This window comes from Rhizophagus irregularis, chromosome 13, assembly GCF_026210795.1.
Source record: "Rhizophagus irregularis chromosome 13, complete sequence".
Classification (NCBI taxonomy): Eukaryota; Fungi; Glomeromycota; class Glomeromycetes; order Glomerales; family Glomeraceae; genus Rhizophagus; species Rhizophagus irregularis.
The window spans coordinates 573,818-596,406 of NC_089441.1; the positions used below are offsets into that span (position 1 = coordinate 573,818).

At 33.8% G+C, this 22,589-nt stretch overlaps 3 protein-coding genes across 3 annotated transcripts; 1 reads left to right on the forward strand and 2 right to left on the reverse strand.

Moving 5' to 3' along the window:
* Nucleotides 1-1,642: 1,642 nt before the first annotated feature.
* OCT59_004760 (uncharacterized protein) lies at nt 1,643-2,617 on the forward strand (the record flags this gene model as incomplete). Its single annotated transcript, XM_066137913.1, has 2 exons — nt 1,643-1,657; nt 1,793-2,617. 2 exons carry the CDS (start codon nt 1,643-1,645, stop codon nt 2,615-2,617), a joined length of 840 nt encoding a protein of 279 aa, XP_065997108.1.
* A 5,908-nt stretch (nt 2,618-8,525) lies between these two features.
* On the reverse strand, nt 8,526-8,825 carry OCT59_004761 (uncharacterized protein; the record flags this gene model as incomplete). The annotated part of the gene is made up of 1 exon (XM_066137914.1): nt 8,526-8,825. One exon carries the CDS (start codon nt 8,823-8,825, stop codon nt 8,526-8,528), a length of 300 nt encoding a protein of 99 aa, XP_065997109.1.
* Nucleotides 8,826-20,286: 11,461 nt separating this feature from the next.
* On the reverse strand, nt 20,287-20,586 carry OCT59_004762 (uncharacterized protein; the record flags this gene model as incomplete). The annotated part of the gene is made up of 1 exon (XM_066137915.1): nt 20,287-20,586. One exon carries the CDS (start codon nt 20,584-20,586, stop codon nt 20,287-20,289), a length of 300 nt encoding a protein of 99 aa, XP_065997110.1.
* Between the last annotated feature and the right edge of the window lie 2,003 nt (nt 20,587-22,589).

Consider the following 22,589-nt stretch of genomic DNA (forward strand, 5'->3'; position numbering starts at 1 on the left):
GTAAGTGCTATAGAAATTTGTACACGGGATTTCAAGTGTGTCGCAATTGTCGGCCACATCATTTCAAGGTAATATTGTATAAAACGCTGGGGATTCGGGATACTTGCTTCAATTAACTCCCGTTTCATTTGAGTATCAGGAATAGATCGGGGATTGAAGCCAGTTAAGTCTCGGCTAAGTAGATAGGACATGAAGGAACTGGCTGTATCCGGATTTTCTAATACTTTTACGAGAGAACCGAAGTATTCTCTATTGCCCTTATATTTGGCTGAGACGTTGAGAGCTACAAATCTTTCATCTCCCATTTCTATGCGGATTGGCATAGCATGATTACTGAGGATCATGTAGCCAGCAAAGTCATCAATAACCTTCACATCTATCCCCTTTTCCTCAATAGAGATGTAAGGCTCGGTGATTAAACTCTTGAGTCGGTTGTTTGCCCCGTGCCATTCCTTGCCTGACATATCGCATTCATTGAGGATGATAAGTTTTTTGGCACGAACAGCCGCATTGAACCTTCCCATTACATCTTCAAGACGAGTAGTGGAGAGGAAATTTTCACGGCCAAGAATACGTTCTCCGATAAAATCGGTTAAGATATTCTTACCACATCTGGGGGGACTGCGCATGATAATTGCTGTACCGGGTTTTTTGTCTGGATTTTGAATTAGAAATGCGAGCCAGTTGAGGATGTATATAGTTAATTGCTTATCTTCTGCACACCATACCTCATGAACATGTCGGATGATTGGATTAACTAGGTTTGGTTTGATGCGCTCAGCGGGTTGGGCCCTGAAACCTAGGAAGAGATTGAAGAATTCAGGATTATACTTTGGCGCATTTGGGGGATAAGGCATGAAGTTTACATCTGTATAACAGATCTTTGCGATTGATGCTTGGAGAAGAAGATCCTTTAATTTGGTGGATGTGGTCACGTCACTGTCTTCTCTGGTATCTGACCGAATAATTACCTTGTGCTTAGTAGAAATCCCCTTAAGATCTGCGGCGAACTCGAAGTATATGCTTCCATTGTAAGCCTTCTTTTTTCTAATCCACATGCTGGATTTTGTGGTGATGAAAGCCACAGAAGCCAAGATTGCTGAATTGACGCTTTCCTTCGTGTGTGTACCTACACATTTTTTAAGAAGGTCATCGTAGAAGAAACGGTTGTTGGGGTTAAAGATTGCTGGAACTTGAGCGGCCATTTTTTGTTCTATCAAATCGAGTACTAATTTATAGTTACCTAATCTTCAATTGCCGAATGTATTTTTTCTGACGGGGGTAAGTGGTCATAGTTCGGGTGCCATAGTTCGGCTGCCATAGTTCGGCTGCCATAGTTCGGGTGCCATAGTTCAGGACATAGGGGGTCATACTTGGGGGTCTAGGTGAGTATATAAAGGGTAATCATAGCGTGAATCGGGTTTTGGGGTCTGAGGGGCTGACTAAGGCTGCCATAGTATTATTATAAGATTTTTCATACTATGGCAGGTACTATGGCAGGAGATTCTGTTTGATTTCGGCTTTATTCGCGTTTTTATTCCGTTTTTAAGTAGTCTGCCATAGTTGCCATAGTTGTCATAGTAAGTTATATATAAGAAAAAATGTAGAAAAAAAAATAAGTGGAAAAATACCGTGGCAGACCATGGTACTGTGGCAGGTAAACCTGCCCCACGGAGGGGAGATGTAGGTACTGCGAGGCCCTTGAGGCCGAGGTGGGGTGAGCGCTAGCGAGAGCACACTACCAGCCCGACGACATATCAACAAACCAATCAAACATTTATTATACAAAAAGGACAACATTGCTCCGAATGCTGACAACTACCAATTTTTTATACCTTTTTATATAAACAATTCCCAACACGCTAATACAATCAAGGCGAATGTGAATCATCTTGGGGCTCGTATTCACATTTCTTCTACTTCACTATCATTCGATGATTTGATTCCTTGGGTTGAAGAATATAATCCTATTCCTAACATATTTATCCCGTTAAAATACCGAGATATTATCCCAAAAGAACCTATTTACATTTTGACTGAAGAAGGTGATACTTATATTCCACCTGGCTCTAGACAGTGGTTCACTTATATGTACAATTTAGAAAAGAGAATCAGAAGACAACAACGTTTCGATGAACAGGATCGCCAACTCCAGGCTGAAGCTCTAGCCGAATGGAATTTACGAGAACAAAATAATAATGCAAGGGCCGCTTATTATGGTACAAGTCGCAAACATTTAGGATCACGTTTACGAGATCCAGTTATACTTACAACCGTACAGAATTGCTATGATGAATATATACGCCGTCATATTGAAGACAAGAATCACCCCGATCATATCAATAATGAAAGAAAACAGCGTAATCTTAACAAAAATTTATCTAAATTTTTGAAACAATTTACATTCAATTCTCTTACTCGTCAAGACGACTTATCAGATGATACTAAAATTTTAGAACATCGACCCAACAAACACGATTCAACTCGATTTACTAATACAATTTCCAACAATTTATCACATCCTAACAAACGTCCTCGTCCTTCTACTGATACATTAGACAACTCCACAGTAGCTGGACCGTCAACTAATTCAGAAAAATTTTTTATTTATATGTAATTTTTATACATTAGGAGTTAAATACCCTTATCAAGTAGTTTAATCTACATTTTATTTCACTTAATTTTTTTTATATATATTTTAACAAAAAACAACTTAAAATAGTGTGAAACATTCCACTTCTTACAGTATTTACAAGTGGCGACCTTGGTCGAAAGAAAAATACGGATTCTTATTTTTTAGTTTGAATTGTTTTTAGATTCTTTTTTACGGATGGGTCTTTAGGTTTTCTTTTTTTCTTTTCCCCATTCGAAGTATTAGCGTAGTTCTAGTAGTTTGAATAGTATTGTTCGAAGGGTGGGGTCCCGTAGGGGATTAATTTCCAAAATTCTATACACGCCTATTTGTACCATCATGTAAATGATGTTTTACTCTTATTTTGTAATAGTTTTGGGAGTACTACTCTTTTAGTAATAAAATAAATAAATAAATAAATAAAACATATGACATTATGACGTAAACTACCAAAATGTACTAGATTAAACAAAAAATTTAATATGACTATTTGACGATCATTTAGTATAGTATCATCATTATCACTATGCAATTACAAGTATCATATCTACATTTTGACATCTCTGAAATTTAATAATACAAATAATTTTTTAATACAAAAAAAATTTAAATTTACAGTATTATTACAATATATCTAACAACACAGTCACAATGTCATAAGTGTATTGCAACTTTGTGTTAATGTACAATGCATTGTCACGTTATTACAACTGTGATGTTATACCATAGTGGAAGTGTTGTCTTAAAATCATAAGTTTCTGCTATGTAATTTATTCAATATGAATTTTTTTCTCTCTTTTTCGATACATCACGTGATGTAAACATTAGTCACGTGACTGTGCGAAAGTGAAATTACTGATAATTTATTTTATTATTTTTAAGTAATAATAAATAATTGTTCTTTATCCATTAAAGTAATTATAAATGATTTTTTTATAGCTTAAAAATATGTTGATTCATTAAAAAAACCAATTTTTTAAAAATTTACCGGGTGGTCCTAAACTTTTGACGCGGGAGTGTAGCTTATTGGGATGAACATATAAATGATAAAGTTAATGTACAAGATGCAAAAGTGATTAATAATAAATAATTTATTGGGATGAACACGAATGATGATACAAATTTATTGAGGTGAACGCATCAATAATAATTATAAATTTGTTAATATAGTATTTAGACGAATCTATAGCAAAAAATTAAATCGTTTGCAACATAACGACTTTATCGCTACTGTTACGCGAATTTTTGCGCATGTGATTTCCGATATTATATGGTGATCCGATGAAATTCGGTACATTTGTGTACATGTCGATTTCCGGTGTTATGAGACGATTTACGCCGATATATGATTTGTATATATCGGTTAACTATATTAAAGATATTGATTTTGTTTGATAGATTTACTTATATATCATTTTTATAGTTATTTTATTTTATTTAGATAATTTATTTATATTATTTATTTTCTTTATTTGTATTGTTTATATATAAGATTTTATTAGAAGTTATTGTAGGGAAATTAGCTCAATAGTAATTAACCGTCTAAAATTATCATTTGTACTTTATTAAAAATGGCTTATAATCGTATTGTAATTGTATTGATATATTACGAAATCAATAACCCATCAATAGACATCTATAGATTAGATTTTGCCTTGATGACAGGAAAAAGAGATGACGGTTAGATAAAATAAGATATAAATACACCTTCCGCCAACTCTTTGATAGAGTAGTTACCATATAGCTATTTTTCTGTAGTTATTTTGTCGTTAAATATCTTTAAGATATATTTCCTATCCCTTTCTGTCACTTTTTATCACTTTGTTGTAAAGATCCGAATTTACACCTGTTTAATAAAATCGTTATATTTGGTCAATATTACACGTTGTTTCTAACAGTCATATAACAGTTGTTGTTATAACCATTGCGTATTTTCATTTATCGTATTTATAGTGTTTACCTTGACGATTCTTAACGAACAATACCGGAAGTACCTTGGATAGGTAGTATTGAGTAAGAATTTTGTTGGTATTCGTGTAGTTATACGATATAAGTCATCCGCCATTCGTCCCTTAATTACCGTCATTATTCGGTAACAATTGGTGCCTTCTGCCAGAAACTAACAAAAATCGACCGTGTGATTACCCCTGAATTGAGTTGACAACAAAGGATAATCTTTCCTATTGTATGAACAATAGAAATCTCCTGAAACGCCACGATCAGTTACACCGGATATACCCTAATATTCTCCTATTTGAATTAGCAGACGATTCTTGTTGTATTTGTCATCCCGTTCTCACAATACCAGACCGATATTTCCTACGATTTTGGAACTGGTATTCATTAGAGATTCCCACGTTATCTTATTCTGCAAAAACAGTCCAATATTTCTACGAATATAGCCAAGGAACGGTATTAAGACAGCAATATCTTATACGAAAATTAATATCAAGTATTAGATATCAAAACGCCTCGTTATCTTACGACCGTTTAGCCATCAAGATATATACCGCTCGTGAAAGGTTTCAGAACTTCAACCTTGACCCTTTTGTTTGTTATCAGCACGAAGACGAACCATTAGGATACGAGTTGTCTTTTATAACACCACCGACCTCTCCGATATTACGATATCCCAGAAATTTTCTTTTTATTAACGAACCGTTATACCTAGAATACCTGTTTGACGACGAAAATATGTCGAATCTTCAGAATAATCAAGGTCAAGGACAGCCTCCTAACCGATTCAACCAAGCTCCTCAAGTCAACCAAGCAGATATACAAGCCTTGACAGCAGCCGTACAGGCCTTGACAGGACAAATGTTAGCGCCTAATAATCTCGGAAACGCAATGAACACGTTAAACGCAACGGTAGCCGCGAATAACAATGCTTTACAAAACCGAAACCATAACGTTGCGCAAGTACCGACGTTTAACGGAGGAAACCAAGATCCAATCACCTGGTTAAACGAGTTTAATGCAACTGCGACGGCTAATGGATGGAACGACGCACGAAAACTACAAGTTGTCCCCGCTTATTTAAAAGGACCAGCTGCCGTTTGGTATCAAGCAGCGGTATTGGCGCCTATTAAAGCTTGGGCAGCAGCAGCCAACGTTAACAACTTCGAACATGCCTTCCTTACTCGGTTCTGAACTGCGGCTATGGTAGAGATGTGGGCGACTGAGTTAGATCAGAGACAGCAACAACCGAACGAAAGCGTGGATGAGTATGCCTCGTCTATCCAGGAACTATATCAACGAGTTAACGATGCCGCCTTCGCCTACCCCGATAATTTACAAGCTCGGAAATTTGTTTCTGGATTGCAACCTGAGCTCTATATGGCGGTAAAGCCCTTTGGGGATCAAACGTTAGCGGATGCAATAGGAAGAGCCAAGGGCTGTGAACTCACCTTACGATCAGGAAAAACTAAGTTATTGAACTATACCGGTCAAACTACGTCTGAAATCACCGAACTCACTAAATTGGTCGCAGCTCTAACTGAGCAAATCACAGAAATCGGAAAGAAGGTTACAGGAAATCGACCGCCACCACGAAGTGATAGTAGAAATCCGAATGTTCCTTCGGGACCAAATCGAACGATTGTTTGTTATACGTGTGGAGAAGCTGGGCATGTGAGTCGAAGGTGTCCGAATAACGCAACAAACACCAGCGTTACAAATCCAGTAATTGCACCTGTTGTAACAACTACACCACCTACTTCAGCCACTAATGATACTCAGAGTTTAGTACAAGAATTACTGAAACAGTTGAATTCCGCGAGTAATACGACCACCACTAATGGTCAACAATCGTCTTTAAACTAAGTGGTGCATCTGCGGGAGGTGTAGATGCGAAACCTGATAAATCCTCTATATCATTAAATACCTTATTCGAAGCTTATCCTGCCCAACGAAGGAGTCAAATGAGAAGAGCCGAACCATATTCTAGACCAGTCGTTTCAGAAGAAGAGGAATCGTCACAACCTCTTGATATTCCGACTGCTCCAATTGATATACCAAAAACAGTTGAACCAATGATAGTTACCGAAACGGCGGAAACATCATCCAAAGCTATTGAACGAACTACCGTTAATATAGCCGCGAAGAAAAAGAAAGCTCCGGTAGTTAAGAAGAAAAAGAAGATGAATCTTCAGCCCTTGATATCACTACATGTACCACCTTATTCGATGGTAGACGACATCAAGAATCAACAAGCTCGTATCACATTCGGACAATTATTGGAAGTTGCGCCGAAGTGTCGTTCAGAACTGATACGAGGAATACGAAAACCCACGGTTCGAAAGATGAATCTCGGTGAACAGGAAACAGAAGATACGGCCACTGCATTGTATTGTGATGCAACGGTGAAAGGAACTGAGATCCTGTTGATTATCGATAGTGGTGCCGCCGGAAGTATTGTGTCATGTCAATTATTAAAAGACCTTAAGATCCCTATCGATAGGCCATCGACCACCATGATGATTAATGTGAATGGTGAACGAAAACGACCGTTAGGAGAAGTGTTGAATTTCCCCATCACCATTCAAGATATTACTGTTCCAATTAACGTAGTAGTAACTGAAGCCGAATCTTATGCTGCAATTGTTGGAAATGATTGGTTAAGTAAAGTCAGGGCTAACATCGACTACGAATCGTCTACCATGAACCTCACTTGGAATAAGCGGACCATCGGAGTGCCAGTTGAATATCGGCTCATGCCTCAAGAGAAAAGGAAGCTACAAGGCCTTATTGATTCAAGCAGTCCACCGAAAGAAGACGATGATGGATCGGAAAAAGAAGATACCGACGAAGAGGAAACTGATGATGACTCCATTAAAGAAGAAGAGGAGGAGTTTGAAGACGATGAGCCTGAAGAACGAGTGTTCTTCACTATGCAGTTTGAAAAACCTAGACGTCCGACGCGTATTCGGTATCGCAATAATAAAAAGAAAGCTGAAGTTCGGAAGCGAGATCCACTTCCAGAATCTTCAGTAATATTAGACTGCAAGTTTGCTAACGTTGTTATAGACGCCATATATCCATGTGAAGATTTTGTGTTAACCAACGAAGGGATTTACCTTGGTAAATGTTTCCATACGTGGGGACATCTTCAACATTTGAATCAAAAGTTCAAGACGACGCCTCCTAAGAAAGCAACTTGGGTATATGATTGGAAAGGGCCGAAAGCTAAATGTTGGTGTCGAAATTCATTATACTCCCCGGTGTCACCCCCGTCTGCCACCCGGCGGTAAACAAAGTTCCCTGCTTCTGTTATATGTGCTCCACGAAACATTAATATTCTTGCTTGGTTTAGTTTTATTACTACTTAACTTTCAAATTGCGATAGCTCTCGCCACGATATTTCATCCATTATCTTCTTTCAAAATACGATAGTTCTCTTTACAAAAGTTTATATTTTATTCATTTCATAATTCTCGTTATGACATTAAATTCACCATGAATTTGTCCAATTAAAATTAATTAAGCGAACATTACAGTAAAGTTTAGGGCGAACCTATTACCTTTAAAATAACATTACGCTTTACTAACAATTAATTAAACAAAATTACTTTTTCATCATAAGAAAATAGTAACAAAAACAATCGAAACAATTAATTTTCATATAAAGGGTATTTTATTTATTCTTCATAAAATTCACAATTAACTAATTTACTTAAAGTTTTACATCGTATCTGACGACTGTGGAATTCACTTCCCATTCCGCTCCTATTTAAACCAACTTTCTTATTCTTTCTTTTCCTACTTCTTATTTCTTTCTAATATTTTATATGTTATCTTTTATGCGCTATCTTATATGCTATTTTATATGTTATCTTTTCTAATATGTTATACTATTTTAATACGCTATCTTTTCTTTAAAATAATCTTTCGCATGTTATGTTGTAAAGATATAATCCATCTTTTGTGGCCGTGCTATCTTTTCTTTAAAATAAAATAATCTTTCAAATATTATATCGTAAAGATCCATCTTTTGTGGCTGTGCTATCTTTTCTTTAAAATAAAGTAATCTTTCAAATATTATATCATAAAGATCCATCTTTTGTGGCTGTGCTATCTTTTCTTTAAAATAAAATAATCTTTCAAATATTATATTGTAAAGATCCATCTTTTGTGGCTGTGCTATCTTTTCTTTAAAATAAAGTAATCTTTCAAATATTATATCGCAAAGATCCATCTTTTGTGGCTGTGCTATCTTTTCTACTGCATCTCGTCAACTATTCTTCTACTGCGGCTGCAGTTCATCAATATTTTACATGTTCCTATTTTTTTGTTCCTTTAATTCGCTATCCTTCCTTTTTATATGATTTACCATTTGTGGCTTATGATTACTCCTCCTAATTGCTCTTATTGTTGAACTTGATAAACTGGTTGCTAAGCCACATCGATCAACTCCCCACTTGATCTATTGGTTCTCCGTTAATCATTTAATAAACATTACATCATGTAGATCATTCCTTCTCCTAAAAGTTTATCCTTTCCGGTTAATTTTATCCTATCATGTGACTTCCTATCGTTTAATCTTTTATTCCATATTATTCCTCCATATTATGCGATTACTCCAGTATCTATGGCTACAGTTTGCCCCCCACCTAAAATTTGAGTCCCATCAAATTCGAACTATTACTTCAAAATTTGTCCTATCAATATATTCTTTCAGTAATTCACCATTTACTGGTGTTTTCAATATCTTCCCTTCCATAGTTTTAATTCTGTATGATCCTTTAGAAATTATCTCATGTACATAATAAGGTCCTTTCCATTTTTCTTCTAACTTTCCAGACCATTGTTTCTCTTTTGCTGCATCATAATATAGTACTTTATCTCCGATTTGTAATTTCTGCTTTATTCTATTCTTTTTATCATGGTACGATTTTTGTTTTTCCTGAGATTTCCTGACATTTTCTTTAGCTTGATTCCTAATGTTTGGTAATCCTTCGATCAACCCATTAACTCTCTCTGCCATGGTAATTTCCTTATCTTCTAAATCTAATAATGTCTTCATTTGTCTCCCATATATTAAATATCCTGGTTCCATTTTCGTTGAATCATTCCTTTTAGTTCGATACGCGAACAATACTCCTGGTACTTTCAAATCCCAATCTTCGATATTACTTAGCTTTGCTAATGATTCACATAACGTCTTGTTAAATCTTTCAATTAACCCATTAGTTTTTGGATGATAAGGCGTCGAAAAGTTATGTTTTATCTGAAATTCCTCCATTAATGATTTCACTAATTTATTATTGAAATGACTTCCTCTATCACTCAGTATCTTCTTTGGACATCCATGCCTACATATTATATCTTCATAAATAAATCTTGCAATTTCCTTAGCGTCTGCTGTTTCCAATGCCTTTGCTTCAGGCCATTTCGTAAAATAATCCATCGCTGTAACTATATATCTATTATTTCTCTTTGTTACTGGTAATGGTCCCACTACATCAATCCCAATTTGATAAAATGGTTCTATAACTTTGATTACATTCAGTTCATGTTTTCCTATTGGTTTTCCTCTTCTCTGACAATTATTACATGATTTGACATAAGCTTCCACATCTTTTCTCATCCCTTTCCAATAATACCCATCCTTGATCCTATTATACGTTGCATCTATTCCAAAGTGTCCTGATAATTCATGATCATGAGCTATGTACATTAATCCTTCAAATTCGTATTTTCTTATCACTCTTAGTCTTTTCTCATCTTTTATTTTGTAAATTGATCCTCCTATAATTTCATATTCCCGTTCGTCATTGATATTCCTCGCTATCCTATTATATTCTTCCTCTTCCATGTCTATGTTGTAATTCTAAAAGCTAAGGTGTTGTAAAAGGTTGAAATGTTATAAAGGGTTGAAGTCTTGTAAAAATTAAGGTGTTGTAAAAATTAAGGTGTTGTAAAAAAAAAAAATTAAGGTGTTGTAAAAATTAAGGTGTTGTAAAAATTAAGGTGTTGTAAAAATAAAGCGTCGTGATAACTGTTCCATATATTTTTAATTTTTATCTCTTGATTTATTTTTGATCCTTGGTATTTCTATCCTTCTTATATATTTTTCATTCCCTATAATCAATTTAGATCGTACCCATCCCAATCCTTTTTCTATTGGTCTTTCTTCTATTATCATATTGTTTCCATCTTCCATAATTAATTTCACCTTTTTCTCTTTTAGTCTTATTATAATGTGTACATCTACTAGTATGAAGTCTTCTTCTTCTTCAATCCTTAAATGGATAATTGTTTCGTTCTCTTCCTCTTTTATAGTCACTTTCCATATCTTATCGACCTTTACTCGATAGGTAAGAAACCAATTCATATAACAATCTCCTAATACCATTTTGGAAATATAATTTTAAGCTCTTTGATGTTTTTCTATCTCCTTATATACTTTTCTCCAACTACTATCGTCATTCCTAACTTCAATTTGACTGTATCTTTTGGTATCTTTGTATACATCCTGGTTTTCTTTAAACATTTTAACCATGTCCAAATATTCATCTTTCTTTAATGTTGGGTATGACGATTTCTCCATTTTCTTCATTTCTCTTCCAATATAATTTTCCCAACATACATCGCCATCTTTTTCCAAAAATATCACTATTGATTCATCTATTGTTCCTTTTAATCTGAATATTTCTTTTTCCATCTCATGGTTCCCATGTGGAGTAATTAATCCTCTGTTGAAACTTTTCGTCTTCTGATAATAATATTCGCAATATGGCGATTTGTCTAGAATTATTATATCCGTATCTTCATCATATTCTAATATTCTTCTGTTTATTTGTTCTACTACTTCCTTTCTAAATTTCCATTCTGTTTCTAATTTTGATTCGTGAAATTCACCTTTGTCTTTTCTTCTCCTTTTGAATGTATTAAATCTTACTTTTAATCCTTGCTTTTCCCACTCTTTAATCAAATTTTGTACTATACTTGTTTTTCCTAATCCATCCACTCCGTCGATTATAATAACTTGTGGCTTATTTTCTCTTCCCAATTTCTTTAATAATTCTTTTTCTGTCCTTTCCTCCAAATTCAAAAGTATTGCTTCTTTATCGGTAAAATATTTTTCATCATTCCATCTCCCTTTAAATCTTTTAGCATTATACCATTTATTCCTAAATTTGATATATCTCAATTTCCCCTTATTACTTTCTATTTTTGTTATTTCTTGATTCTCGTTCCTTTCTGTTTCTTTTTCTTTAAATCTCAGTCTTGATAATCCATCTGCATTTTTAATTTTCTTTCCACTTCTATGTACTATTTTAAAATCAAATTGTTGTAATTTCATTACCCATCTTGCTCTCCTTCCCGTTTGTTCCTTTCCATCTGTTAATCCTTTTAATGCTGCGTGATCTGTTATCACTATAAATTTCCTTCCCACTAAGTATTTCTGAAAATGTTGTATTCCCCAAAATACCGCTAAGCATTCCAATTCTGTTGGTGGATAATTCTTCTCTGCTCCAACTGTACTCCTACTTGCGTAAGCTATTACAACCTCTTTATTTTCTTCATTCATTTGAGCTAACACTGCTCCTAATCCTATCTTAGATCCATCAGTTATCAATATAAATTCTCTGCTGAAATCCGGATATACTAAAATTGGATTTTCTGTCAATTTTGTCCTTAATACGTCAAATGCTTCTTGTTGTTCTTCTTTCCATTCAAACTTTTCGTTCTTTCTTGTTAAGTTAAGCAAAGGTTTTGCTATCTTCGAAAAACCTTTTATAAATCTCCTATAATATGAACATAATCCTAAAAATGATCTTACTTCTGTGACAGTTTTCGGCCTCCTCATATTTTCTATTTTCTCAACTTTCTCTTTATCTGGTTGCAATCCATCTCTTCCTACTATATGCCCTAAGAAATTTATATTTCTCAATCCAAACTGACATTTCTTCAATTTCACAATCATATTATTCTCTCTCAATTTACTCAATACTTTATCTACATGTTCTATATGTTCCTCAAAATCTTCTGAATAAATCATTATATCATCTAAATACACTGTAACAAATTCTCCTATATATTCTTTTAATATTTTATCCATTAATCTCTGAAATGTTCCTGGTGCGTTCTTCAATCCAAATGGCATAACATTGTATTCATATAATCCTTGTGAACAAATGAATGCTGTTTTCTCTTTATCTTCTTCTGCCATTTCTACTTGATGATATCCTGCTGCTAAATCCAAACTTGTGAACCAACTTCCCTTTCTAAATTTTTCTAACAATTCGTCTATCCGGGGTAAAGGATATTCATCTGATTTTGTCACATTATTTAGCTTTCTATAATCTATACAAAATCTATAATTTCCAGTTTTCTTTCCTGCTAACGTTACTGGAGATGCCCAATTACTCCATGATTCTCTTATCTTTCCCATCTTTAACAATTGTTCAATTTCTTTCTTTATAAACTTTCCTTTTTCATCAGTTTCTTTATATCTCTTTTGTGCTATTGGTCCTTGATTTTCTTCAATTATTATTTCATGTTTAACTGTATTTATCCTTCCCAGTTTCTCTTCGTCATATTCGAATATATCTTCATATTCCCTTATCAATTTTTTAAATGCTATTCTCTCCTCATCGTTCATTTCTCCCAGATGTGTTTTCTTTTCAAATTTTTCTTCTTTGCTCTCATTTAGCATCTTTACCGTCTCTCCTTCATTCAGAAAGCCAAGACCATTCATTTTTCCTCATCCCTCTTTTCTCTATCAGTTTTTACAATCGATAACAACTCTTCTTTTTCCATCTCCTCATATTCATCTTCACTCTCTGACTCTTCACTAGAATTGCCATCTATATCATCTATATCCTTTGGATCTCCATTAAATTCACCCCTATTCCCTGACTCCTCAAATTCAACATTTTTCTTTCCTCTAAAATCAATTGGTATTTCATATATTCCATTATCCCATTCTATTGTTAACAGACCTTCTTTCATATTTATTATCCCATATCTTAATAAATCAGTTCCTAATATTAAATCTTTTCTTCTCGAGTCGATTACTTCGAACTCCAAAGGTATTTCTAAATTTTCGTCAATTTCTATTCTAATTTCCACTCTTCCTAATGAAGCTATGTTATTTCCATCTGCTATTGTTAATACGACATTACTTTCCTTCGTTATTGGTATATTTAATTCTTTTCTCAGCTCATTCGTTATTACTGAAGGTCCTGCTCCTGTATCAACTAATGCTCTAATCATTTTTCCTTCAATTATTATATTACATCTTGTTGCTTGTGATTTTTCTTCTTTCTGATTAATATTCTTTAATTCCCCCGAGTGTAGTCAATATCTCAAACCATTTAATAACTTCTTCCTTACTTCTGGTCTCTCATTCATCATTTGTTCCCAATTAATTGGTACGCTTGAATTTACAAATTGCTCAAAAGGATCAAAATCTCCAACATTTGGTATATTTCGATTTAACTTCACTTTCTCGTTTGTACATTCTCTAGCAAAATGTCCTTGTTGTCCACAATTGTGACACCTATTATTATTCTTTCTAGTTTCATATCCTTTCTGTAATTGTTCTTTTGTAAAACCCCTCTTATTATTCTCCTGTGCTTTTTGCTGTTGTCCTTGCCATTGTGCATTTCTCCTTCTATCTCTTTCATCGTTCATAACCTTGTCTTTATTTCTTTCACTCTTTCTAGGTGGTACTGGGAACATATCATATCTCTCCTCATCTTCATAGTTATTCACTTCGTATCCATCGAATCCATTATTATAGTTATCATATCCACCACCCTCATTATATCCATCATATTCATCATTATATTCCATATTATACACATTATATCCTTTACCATAATATTCTTCATCAAGGTAATTAACTTGATTATTTTGGCTATATGACCCTTTATTATTTCCTCCATATGATCTTCTTTGACCTTCCCTACAAACTCTAGAAGTATGTCCTTTTCTTCCACATGTATAGCAAGTCATTCTATCCCAGTTCATATTATTTCTTTGGACATTATTATTTCCGATCGGTCTCCTATCATTCCTATTCCTTTGCATTACATACGCTTCATTTCTTTGCATTACATGTGCTTCCAACCTTTTTATTCCATCAATTAACTCATCCCATTCCTCACTTTTAACTTCTTTTTTTTGTAATTCTTTCGCAATTGGATTCATTCCTTTGTATTCATTTGTCTCTTCTTTCAAAATTTCTTCCATGTTTTTCTCTTGTCCTACTCGTTTCATATCTAATCCCGTTGTTTTCATTAACAACTCATCCTTCGCTTCCTCTTCTCTTTTTGCTTCGTTAACTGCATCATTCAGATTCGTCGGATTACTTCTCCTAACATGATAACCTAGCATGGCATCTAACCCTTGAATAAAATAATTCACTTGATATAAATCATCTAACGCATGACCTCTAGTTGCAACTCTTAATATTGACCTAAATCTCCTAGTATATTCTTCAACACTTTCATTTGTTCCCTGTTTAACTCTTGTTAATTCCAACATTTTTCTTCTTTGAACATCATTCCTAGTAAATCTGTCGATTAATCTTCTTTTTAAATTCCTGTCCTCATTATGGTCACACCAATTCACTAAATTAGCTGCTACCTTTTCTTTTTCCTCATTATACCATTGTAATGCAATTCCTCTTAAACAAGTTATAGCTATGTTTGCCTTATTTTGTCTACATACACCTCCTCCAACATTTCCTTCTGGTCGTCCACTTACTGTAAATGCTATCTCAAATTGTCTAATCCAATCATTAATATCTTCATCCTCTTTTCCACTAAAAGTTGGCATACCTACTATTCCTCCCATTCCTGCAGTCTGAATCCTATCCGCCAAAGTCTGTCCTGCTCCTAACGCATTATCTAATGCATTTGGTGCCAATCCCATAGCATTCTCCATTATTCTTCTTATTTGTGCTTCATTTGCCATATTTACTATATTCTCTTGAAATAATTCTTGTAAATTGTAATCAGATATTTCACTTTCTGTGTCAGAATTTTTAAAATTTAATGAACTATTCGAATCTGAATTTTGATTCAGACCAAAACCTCCTGTATTTATAACATTTTCGATTTCATTTTCAGATTCTTCTTCTTCAAAATCTTCATCACTTCCGTCCCATATTTCATCCGGACTTAATATTTCTCCAATCTTTTCTGAATTATCCGTATTGTCTTCTTCTGATTCTTCATTATCACTCTTTTCACCACTTTCTTCACTATCCATTACTCCTGCTTGTTCTTTCAACAACTTATCTAACTTTTTCTTCAATTCTTTTTCCGACTCATTCTTATTTTCTTGAAAGATTTCAATGAATTCTTTATCTAAAATTTCTCCATCTGTATATCCCATACTAGTTAATCTTAACAATTCTTCTTCAGTTATCATTGTTCCAATATCTTCAAAAATCTTTTGCAATCTTTTTACCCGATCATCAATTTCATCAATATCTTCTTCCTCACAATCTTTGCATATAGTTCCTTCTAATCTAAACATATCATTCATCCATCTTATTTCGCATCTTTCGCACCAAGTTGTATTCTCATTTAACCACTTATGAATCTCTTTTCTTAACTCTCTATCTTCTAATTCTATTATTCCCATATACCTTTCTATGAATTCTTCTGTTACCATTATTCGATTATTAACTCCAAAATTCTTTATTCTTTGAATTTCCGATACATCCATTTCGTATCCTAATTTTTCTAAGTTGTTTTTTAGTTCTATTAATTCATCTTGTTCATCTTCCCGTATTTCCCGATTACATTCTTCACATCTGCCGTCCTCTTCCGATATCACATAATCTAATTTCTGTTTATTGCATCTACCACATATTTTTGTACTCAAATCTATCCACTCCTTTATGTCTTCAGACTTATCAAATTTCCCCTCCTGAAAAATATAATATCTTATAAAATCATATGTCAACAGTACTCCCGTCTCTATCTTTTCTTTTATTCCAAATTTCATTATTTCTCTGATGAATTCTTCTTTTGGATTTACCATCAGTTGTCTTAATCCTGTCCTTATTTCACTTAACTTCCACGTTTTATCTTCTACTATTATTTCTATTTCTTCTTCAGAATCATACATTTCATTATCTTCTCCTTGCTTTATCTCCACTAACTTGAATTTTTGTGTTCTTTCCATTGTTTCTTTTAAGTCTGTTACAACCCATTCTATTACACCATCATCTATTCTCAATATGATAGGATTTCTTGTATATATATCTTCGCTATCTTTAAATGTCATACTATCCATTAGTTTTCTTACAGTATCTTCTTGCAAATTTTCTCCCTCAGATAACATCTTCTCGAACCATTCTGGTGAATCATTTTCATGATATGTATGTATTTGTCTACCTTCATATTTGTCATTCCACCAGTACCTAAATCTTTCAAATCTAAGATATAAACTCGTGTTAAAATTCTTTTTCATTTCGTAACTTTCTAAACTATCTTCGCTTTCTGAATCTTCTGGTTCTTTTATAAAGCCCCTAGTATCTATAAATATTCTTATTATCTTTTGTACCATATTCCTGTGATATTCGTGAACATTTTCTATGTCTATATTCCCATATTCCATATTGGACATTAATTCTTTTACTTTCTCCTCATTCGTAGCTATTCCTTCTTCTTCATAAAGTAATTCCCTGAATGTCTTTATTGCTCCCATCTTTACCCGTAATGGTTTAACTTCTTTCGATGTGATCTTGTACCATTGCCAAAATTTTTCAAACCTTCTTTCAACATCCCAATCTTCCAAAATATATTTGTGTTCTATTAATTCAGGATTCCCAATTAATCTATCAAATACTTCATTCCCTAAATCTCCTTCAATACAATCTCTTACAATTACTAATATAATTGTTCGTAATCCTTTTTCTTTCATTTTTGGTTGTATTCTATATCTTATCGACTCTGTTATTCTATCCATTATGTCTCTACATTTTCCCTTGTGTATTGTATCTTCTCTTTCTGAATTATCCATACTTAATAAATCTATTACTCCCTTGATCGTTACATTATTATATATTATTATTGTATCTTCGAACTTAAATAATGCATCCCAAAATTTCTTGAATACCATTGGTTCATTTCCTATCGGATGACATAATTCACAATTTAAACATTCATCTAATTCTCCCGTTCTTAACTCATGTTCTCCTTTATGTGTCCTATATTCACTTTCCCATTGATGGTACCATTCCATCGTATACTCCAATTAAATTATTATAAATATTCATCCAGAATTCAAATTGAAATTCCACTCTCTTATATATCATTTTTATCGCTTCTATTTTGATCTTCTAACCATCCTTTACTATATTGTCCTTTCCTATTACCTATATTGAATGTATAATCTTTCTTTCATTATGAATATTCATTTAACAACTTATTTTTTTTTCTAAATCTTTTACTTATTCATAATATTCTTATATTAATCTTTCAATCTTTAAATCCTCTCTTTTTTTTTTTGATTTTCACAAGTTTCTTCTGCTATTCTTATCTTTCATAATTTCATGTATATATTTTACTGCGCCATTAATTCAAAAATTATTCTAAGTCCACAATCTCCTCAGACTGCGGAGGTTTTTACTGCGCATTCTAAAAATTTCAAAAATTTTCTAAGTTTTTACTGCGCCTCAAAATTTTCTCTTATCATCAAAATTTATAATTTTCGCATTTCACGAATTTCAAAATTCTCATAACTTCTAAAGTTCGTGAATTTTTAGTTCTTTTTCGTTATATATATGTAATCTTTACATCTATATATTCAATATTACGCAAAATATCTTCTTTGTTTAATCTTGTACTAATTCTTATTATAACCATTATGTCGACACACAACATATTATACTTTATGCGACACACGCATTTACACTTATGCGACACACGCATTTACACTTATGCGACACACGCATTTACACTTATGCGACACACGCATTTACACTTATTTAACGGTGTTTCTTCTTATTTATTATCTTTTACAATTTAATAACCTATACTCGGCTTGCCTTTACCTTCACAATGAAGTATAGTAGTTTCGAGGTTTGCTATTCACATTTTATCATTTGACCAGCAAATATTCCTAAATTTCGCATTATTCCATAATATTCATCTTCTTTTCGTGAGTTCAATTGCGCATTTCCCTAAATGCTTTCAGTTTCATCTGAAGAAGTTATACTCACGATGGTTTCTCTTTTTGCCTTGTGAATTCAATTACGCATTTTCAAAATGCTTTCAGTAGGGAGATGTTCCACTCACGTCTGAGTCCAATTATTTCAATTCCCATCTGAAGAAGTTATATTCACAGCCGGTGTTTTTGTAATAGGTTCTCACGTAACCCTTGTGTTTTAAATAGGTTCCCACGCAACCCTTGTGTTTTGGTAATAGGTTCCCACGTAACCCTTGAGTTTATAGCTTACTCGTCAACTTTTCGTTACAACATTGTATCCCCAGGAACTTCTGGCATCTGCAAAATACAATGGTGCCCCTCCCAGAATACCACATCTTACGAGGGCTTCCTTAATTTCTTGGTTTTACAATTATTAGCGCGAAAACTTCAAAGACGACAACTTTTGTGACTTACTACAATACTTTCCGGATTTTCCTGTAATAAATCTATTATTTTGAAACGAGTTCATTATATTCCATCATATCACCGCATCCTTCTTTTTATAATTCCTAAGGTAGGTGTACAATATCGCTATTTTTGCCCGTTTCTATTTTAAAGTTTTTCAGGTACTTACAACCTTTTTCCCCAATATTATATTTTAATTCTAATACCTCTTTTCTGAGTTCAGATTCTTCGGAATACCACGTCGGTACCATGATCAGAACGATCCTTCCCTTCGCGAGTGATCAATTCACTTAGTTGTTGACCGTTTCCTTCTTAATACCGCATAGGTACTTGACTATATGAAGATAGTCAAAATGTCGACGTAAAGTCAACATTTCCTTTCTCGGAGCATGCACCAAATTGTCACCCCCGTCTGCCACCCGGCGGTAAACAAAGTTCCCTGCTTCTGTTATATGTGCTCCACGAAACATTAATATTCTTGCTTGGTTTAGTTTTATTACTACTTAACTTTCAAATTGCGATAGCTCTCGCCACGATATTTCATCCATTATCTTCTTTCAAAATACGATAGTTCTCTTTACAAAAGTTTATATTTTATTCATTTCATAATTCTCGTTATGACATTAAATTCACCATGAATTTGTCCAATTAAAATTAATTAAGCGAACATTACAGTAAAGTTTAGGGCGAACCTATTACCTTTAAAATAACATTACGCTTTACTAACAATTAATTAAACAAAATTACTTTTTCATCATAAGAAAATAGTAACAAAAACAATCGAAACAATTAATTTTCATATAAAGGGTATTTTATTTATTCTTCATAAAATTCACAATTAACTAATTTACTTAAAGTTTTACATCGTATCTGACGACTGTGGAATTCACTTCCCATTCCGCTCCTATTTAAACCAACTTTCTTATTCTTTCTTTTCCTACTTCTTATTTCTTTCTAATATTTTATATGTTATCTTTTATGCGCTATCTTATATGCTATTTTATATGTTATCTTTTCTAATATGTTATACTATTTTAATACGCTATCTTTTCTTTAAAATAATCTTTCGCATATTATGTTGTAAAGATATAATCCATCTTTTGTGGCCGTGCTATCTTTTCTTTAAAATAAAATAATCTTTCAAATATTATATCGTAAAGATCCATCTTTTGTGGCTGTGCTATCTTTTCTTTAAAATAAAGTAATCTTTCAAATATTATATCATAAAGATCCATCTTTTGTGGCTGTGCTATCTTTTCTTTAAAATAAAATAATCTTTCAAATATTATATTGTAAAGATCCATCTTTTGTGGCTGTGCTATCTTTTCTTTAAAATAAAGTAATCTTTCAAATATTATATCGCAAAGATCCATCTTTTGTGGCTGTGCTATCTTTTCTACTGCATCTCGTCAACTATTCTTCTACTGCGGCTGCAGTTCATCAATATTTTACATGTTCCTATTTTTTTGTTCCTTTAATTCGCTATCCTTCCTTTTTATATGATTTACCATTTGTGGCTTATGATTACTCCTCCTAATTGCTCTTATTGTTGAACTTGATAAACTGGTTGCTAAGCCACATCGATCAACTCCCCACTTGATCTATTGGTTCTCCGTTAATCATTTAATAAACATTACATCATGTAGATCATTCCTTCTCCTAAAAGTTTATCCTTTCCGGTTAATTTTATCCTATCATGTGACTTCCTATCGTTTAATCTTTTATTCCATATTATTCCTCCATATTATGCGATTACTCCAGTATCTATGGCTACACCGGAAGACGCCTGTTATTTCTGCCAAGATGATTTAATAACCTATCAATCAGTATGCCGACTCTCATCAACCATTCTAAAAGAATTGAGTAGAGGACGATGTGATGATGGAGTTGTACCTTCCGAGGAACAACGAAAATTTGCATTAACCAATCAACTTTATAATCAGTTAGTCTTGGAGAAGGTTGCCGCTGAAAATGACCGACAGTTATGCTATCACTGTGGACAGAAGACGCATTTGGAGTATGAGCGATTATCCAAGGAAGTCGAATATTATCATGTAGAAGTAGGATCCGGAATTGAGACTACCCCTACTACCATTAAGATGAAAGTCGGAACTCTTCCTACTGATTTAGAATTACCATTACTTCGATTTCTTGTTCAACGTCGTGGTAATTTTGCATGGAGTTCTTCTGAGTTAGGTCGAACTAATTTAATCCGACACTCCATCGATACCGGTAACAATAAGGTGGTACGAAAACATTAGTATCGCACGTCCAAAAATGAGCGGAATTTCATTGAGGAAGAAATTCAACGTATGTTACAAGAGGGACTAATTGAAAGATCAACAGGTCCATGGGCCGCTCCGGTAGTCCTAGTTCGGAAGAAAAACGGAAAGCTGCATTTTTGTGTTGATTACCGAGAATTGAATAACGTTACGATAAAAGATGCCTATCCTCTTCCCAGGATAGATGACATGCTCGACTCATTTGGAAAAGCTCAATGGTTTACATCCCTGGATTTAGCCAGTGGATATCGGCAAGTAGAGATGAACCCCGCAGATAGACCCAAAACTGCTTTTATTACTCAATTCGGCACTTACCAGTTCAAAGTAATGCCGTTCGGCTTATGTAACGCTCCGGCCACATTTCAGCGTCTGATGGATGAAGTCTTACGAGGTTACCTTTGGAAATTTGTAATGGTATATTTAGACGATGTTATCATCTATTCGGATACCTTTGAACAACACCTAGAACATCTTCGAGTTATTTTTGATCGATTGGAAGATGCTGGCTTAAAGTTAAATCCCGATAAATGCTCGTTTGTAAAAGAAGAGCTGGAGTTCTTGGGACATATCGTTAGCAACAAAGGGATAAGGACCGACCCTGCTAAGATACAGAAAGTAAAAGATTTTCCAGTACCGTTGAATGTCACCCAATTACGAGGTTTTCTTGGGCTTGCTTCTTATTATCGACGATTTGTGCCTGGATTTTCTCGTATTGCAACACCCTTAAATAAGCTATTGAAGAAAGGAGTTGCATATAGTTGGGGTAAAGAACAGCAAGTTGCGTTTGAACAGTTGAAACAGACCTTGATCGCCTCACCTATCCTCATCTTTTCTGATTTTGAAAAACAGTTCGTATTATTAACGGATGCTTCGACCTTTGGGTTGGGCGCGATATTATCTCAATTGGATGAAGATGGGAATGATCGTGTAATCGCGTACGCTAGTCGTACATGTAATAAGGCAGAGAGTAATTATTCGGCAACTGAATTGGAATGTCTTGCCGTAATATGGGTAGTAAAACATTTCCACGCGTATATCTATGGGCAACGATTCAAATTAGTCACTGACCATGCAGCGTTATGTCATTTATTTAA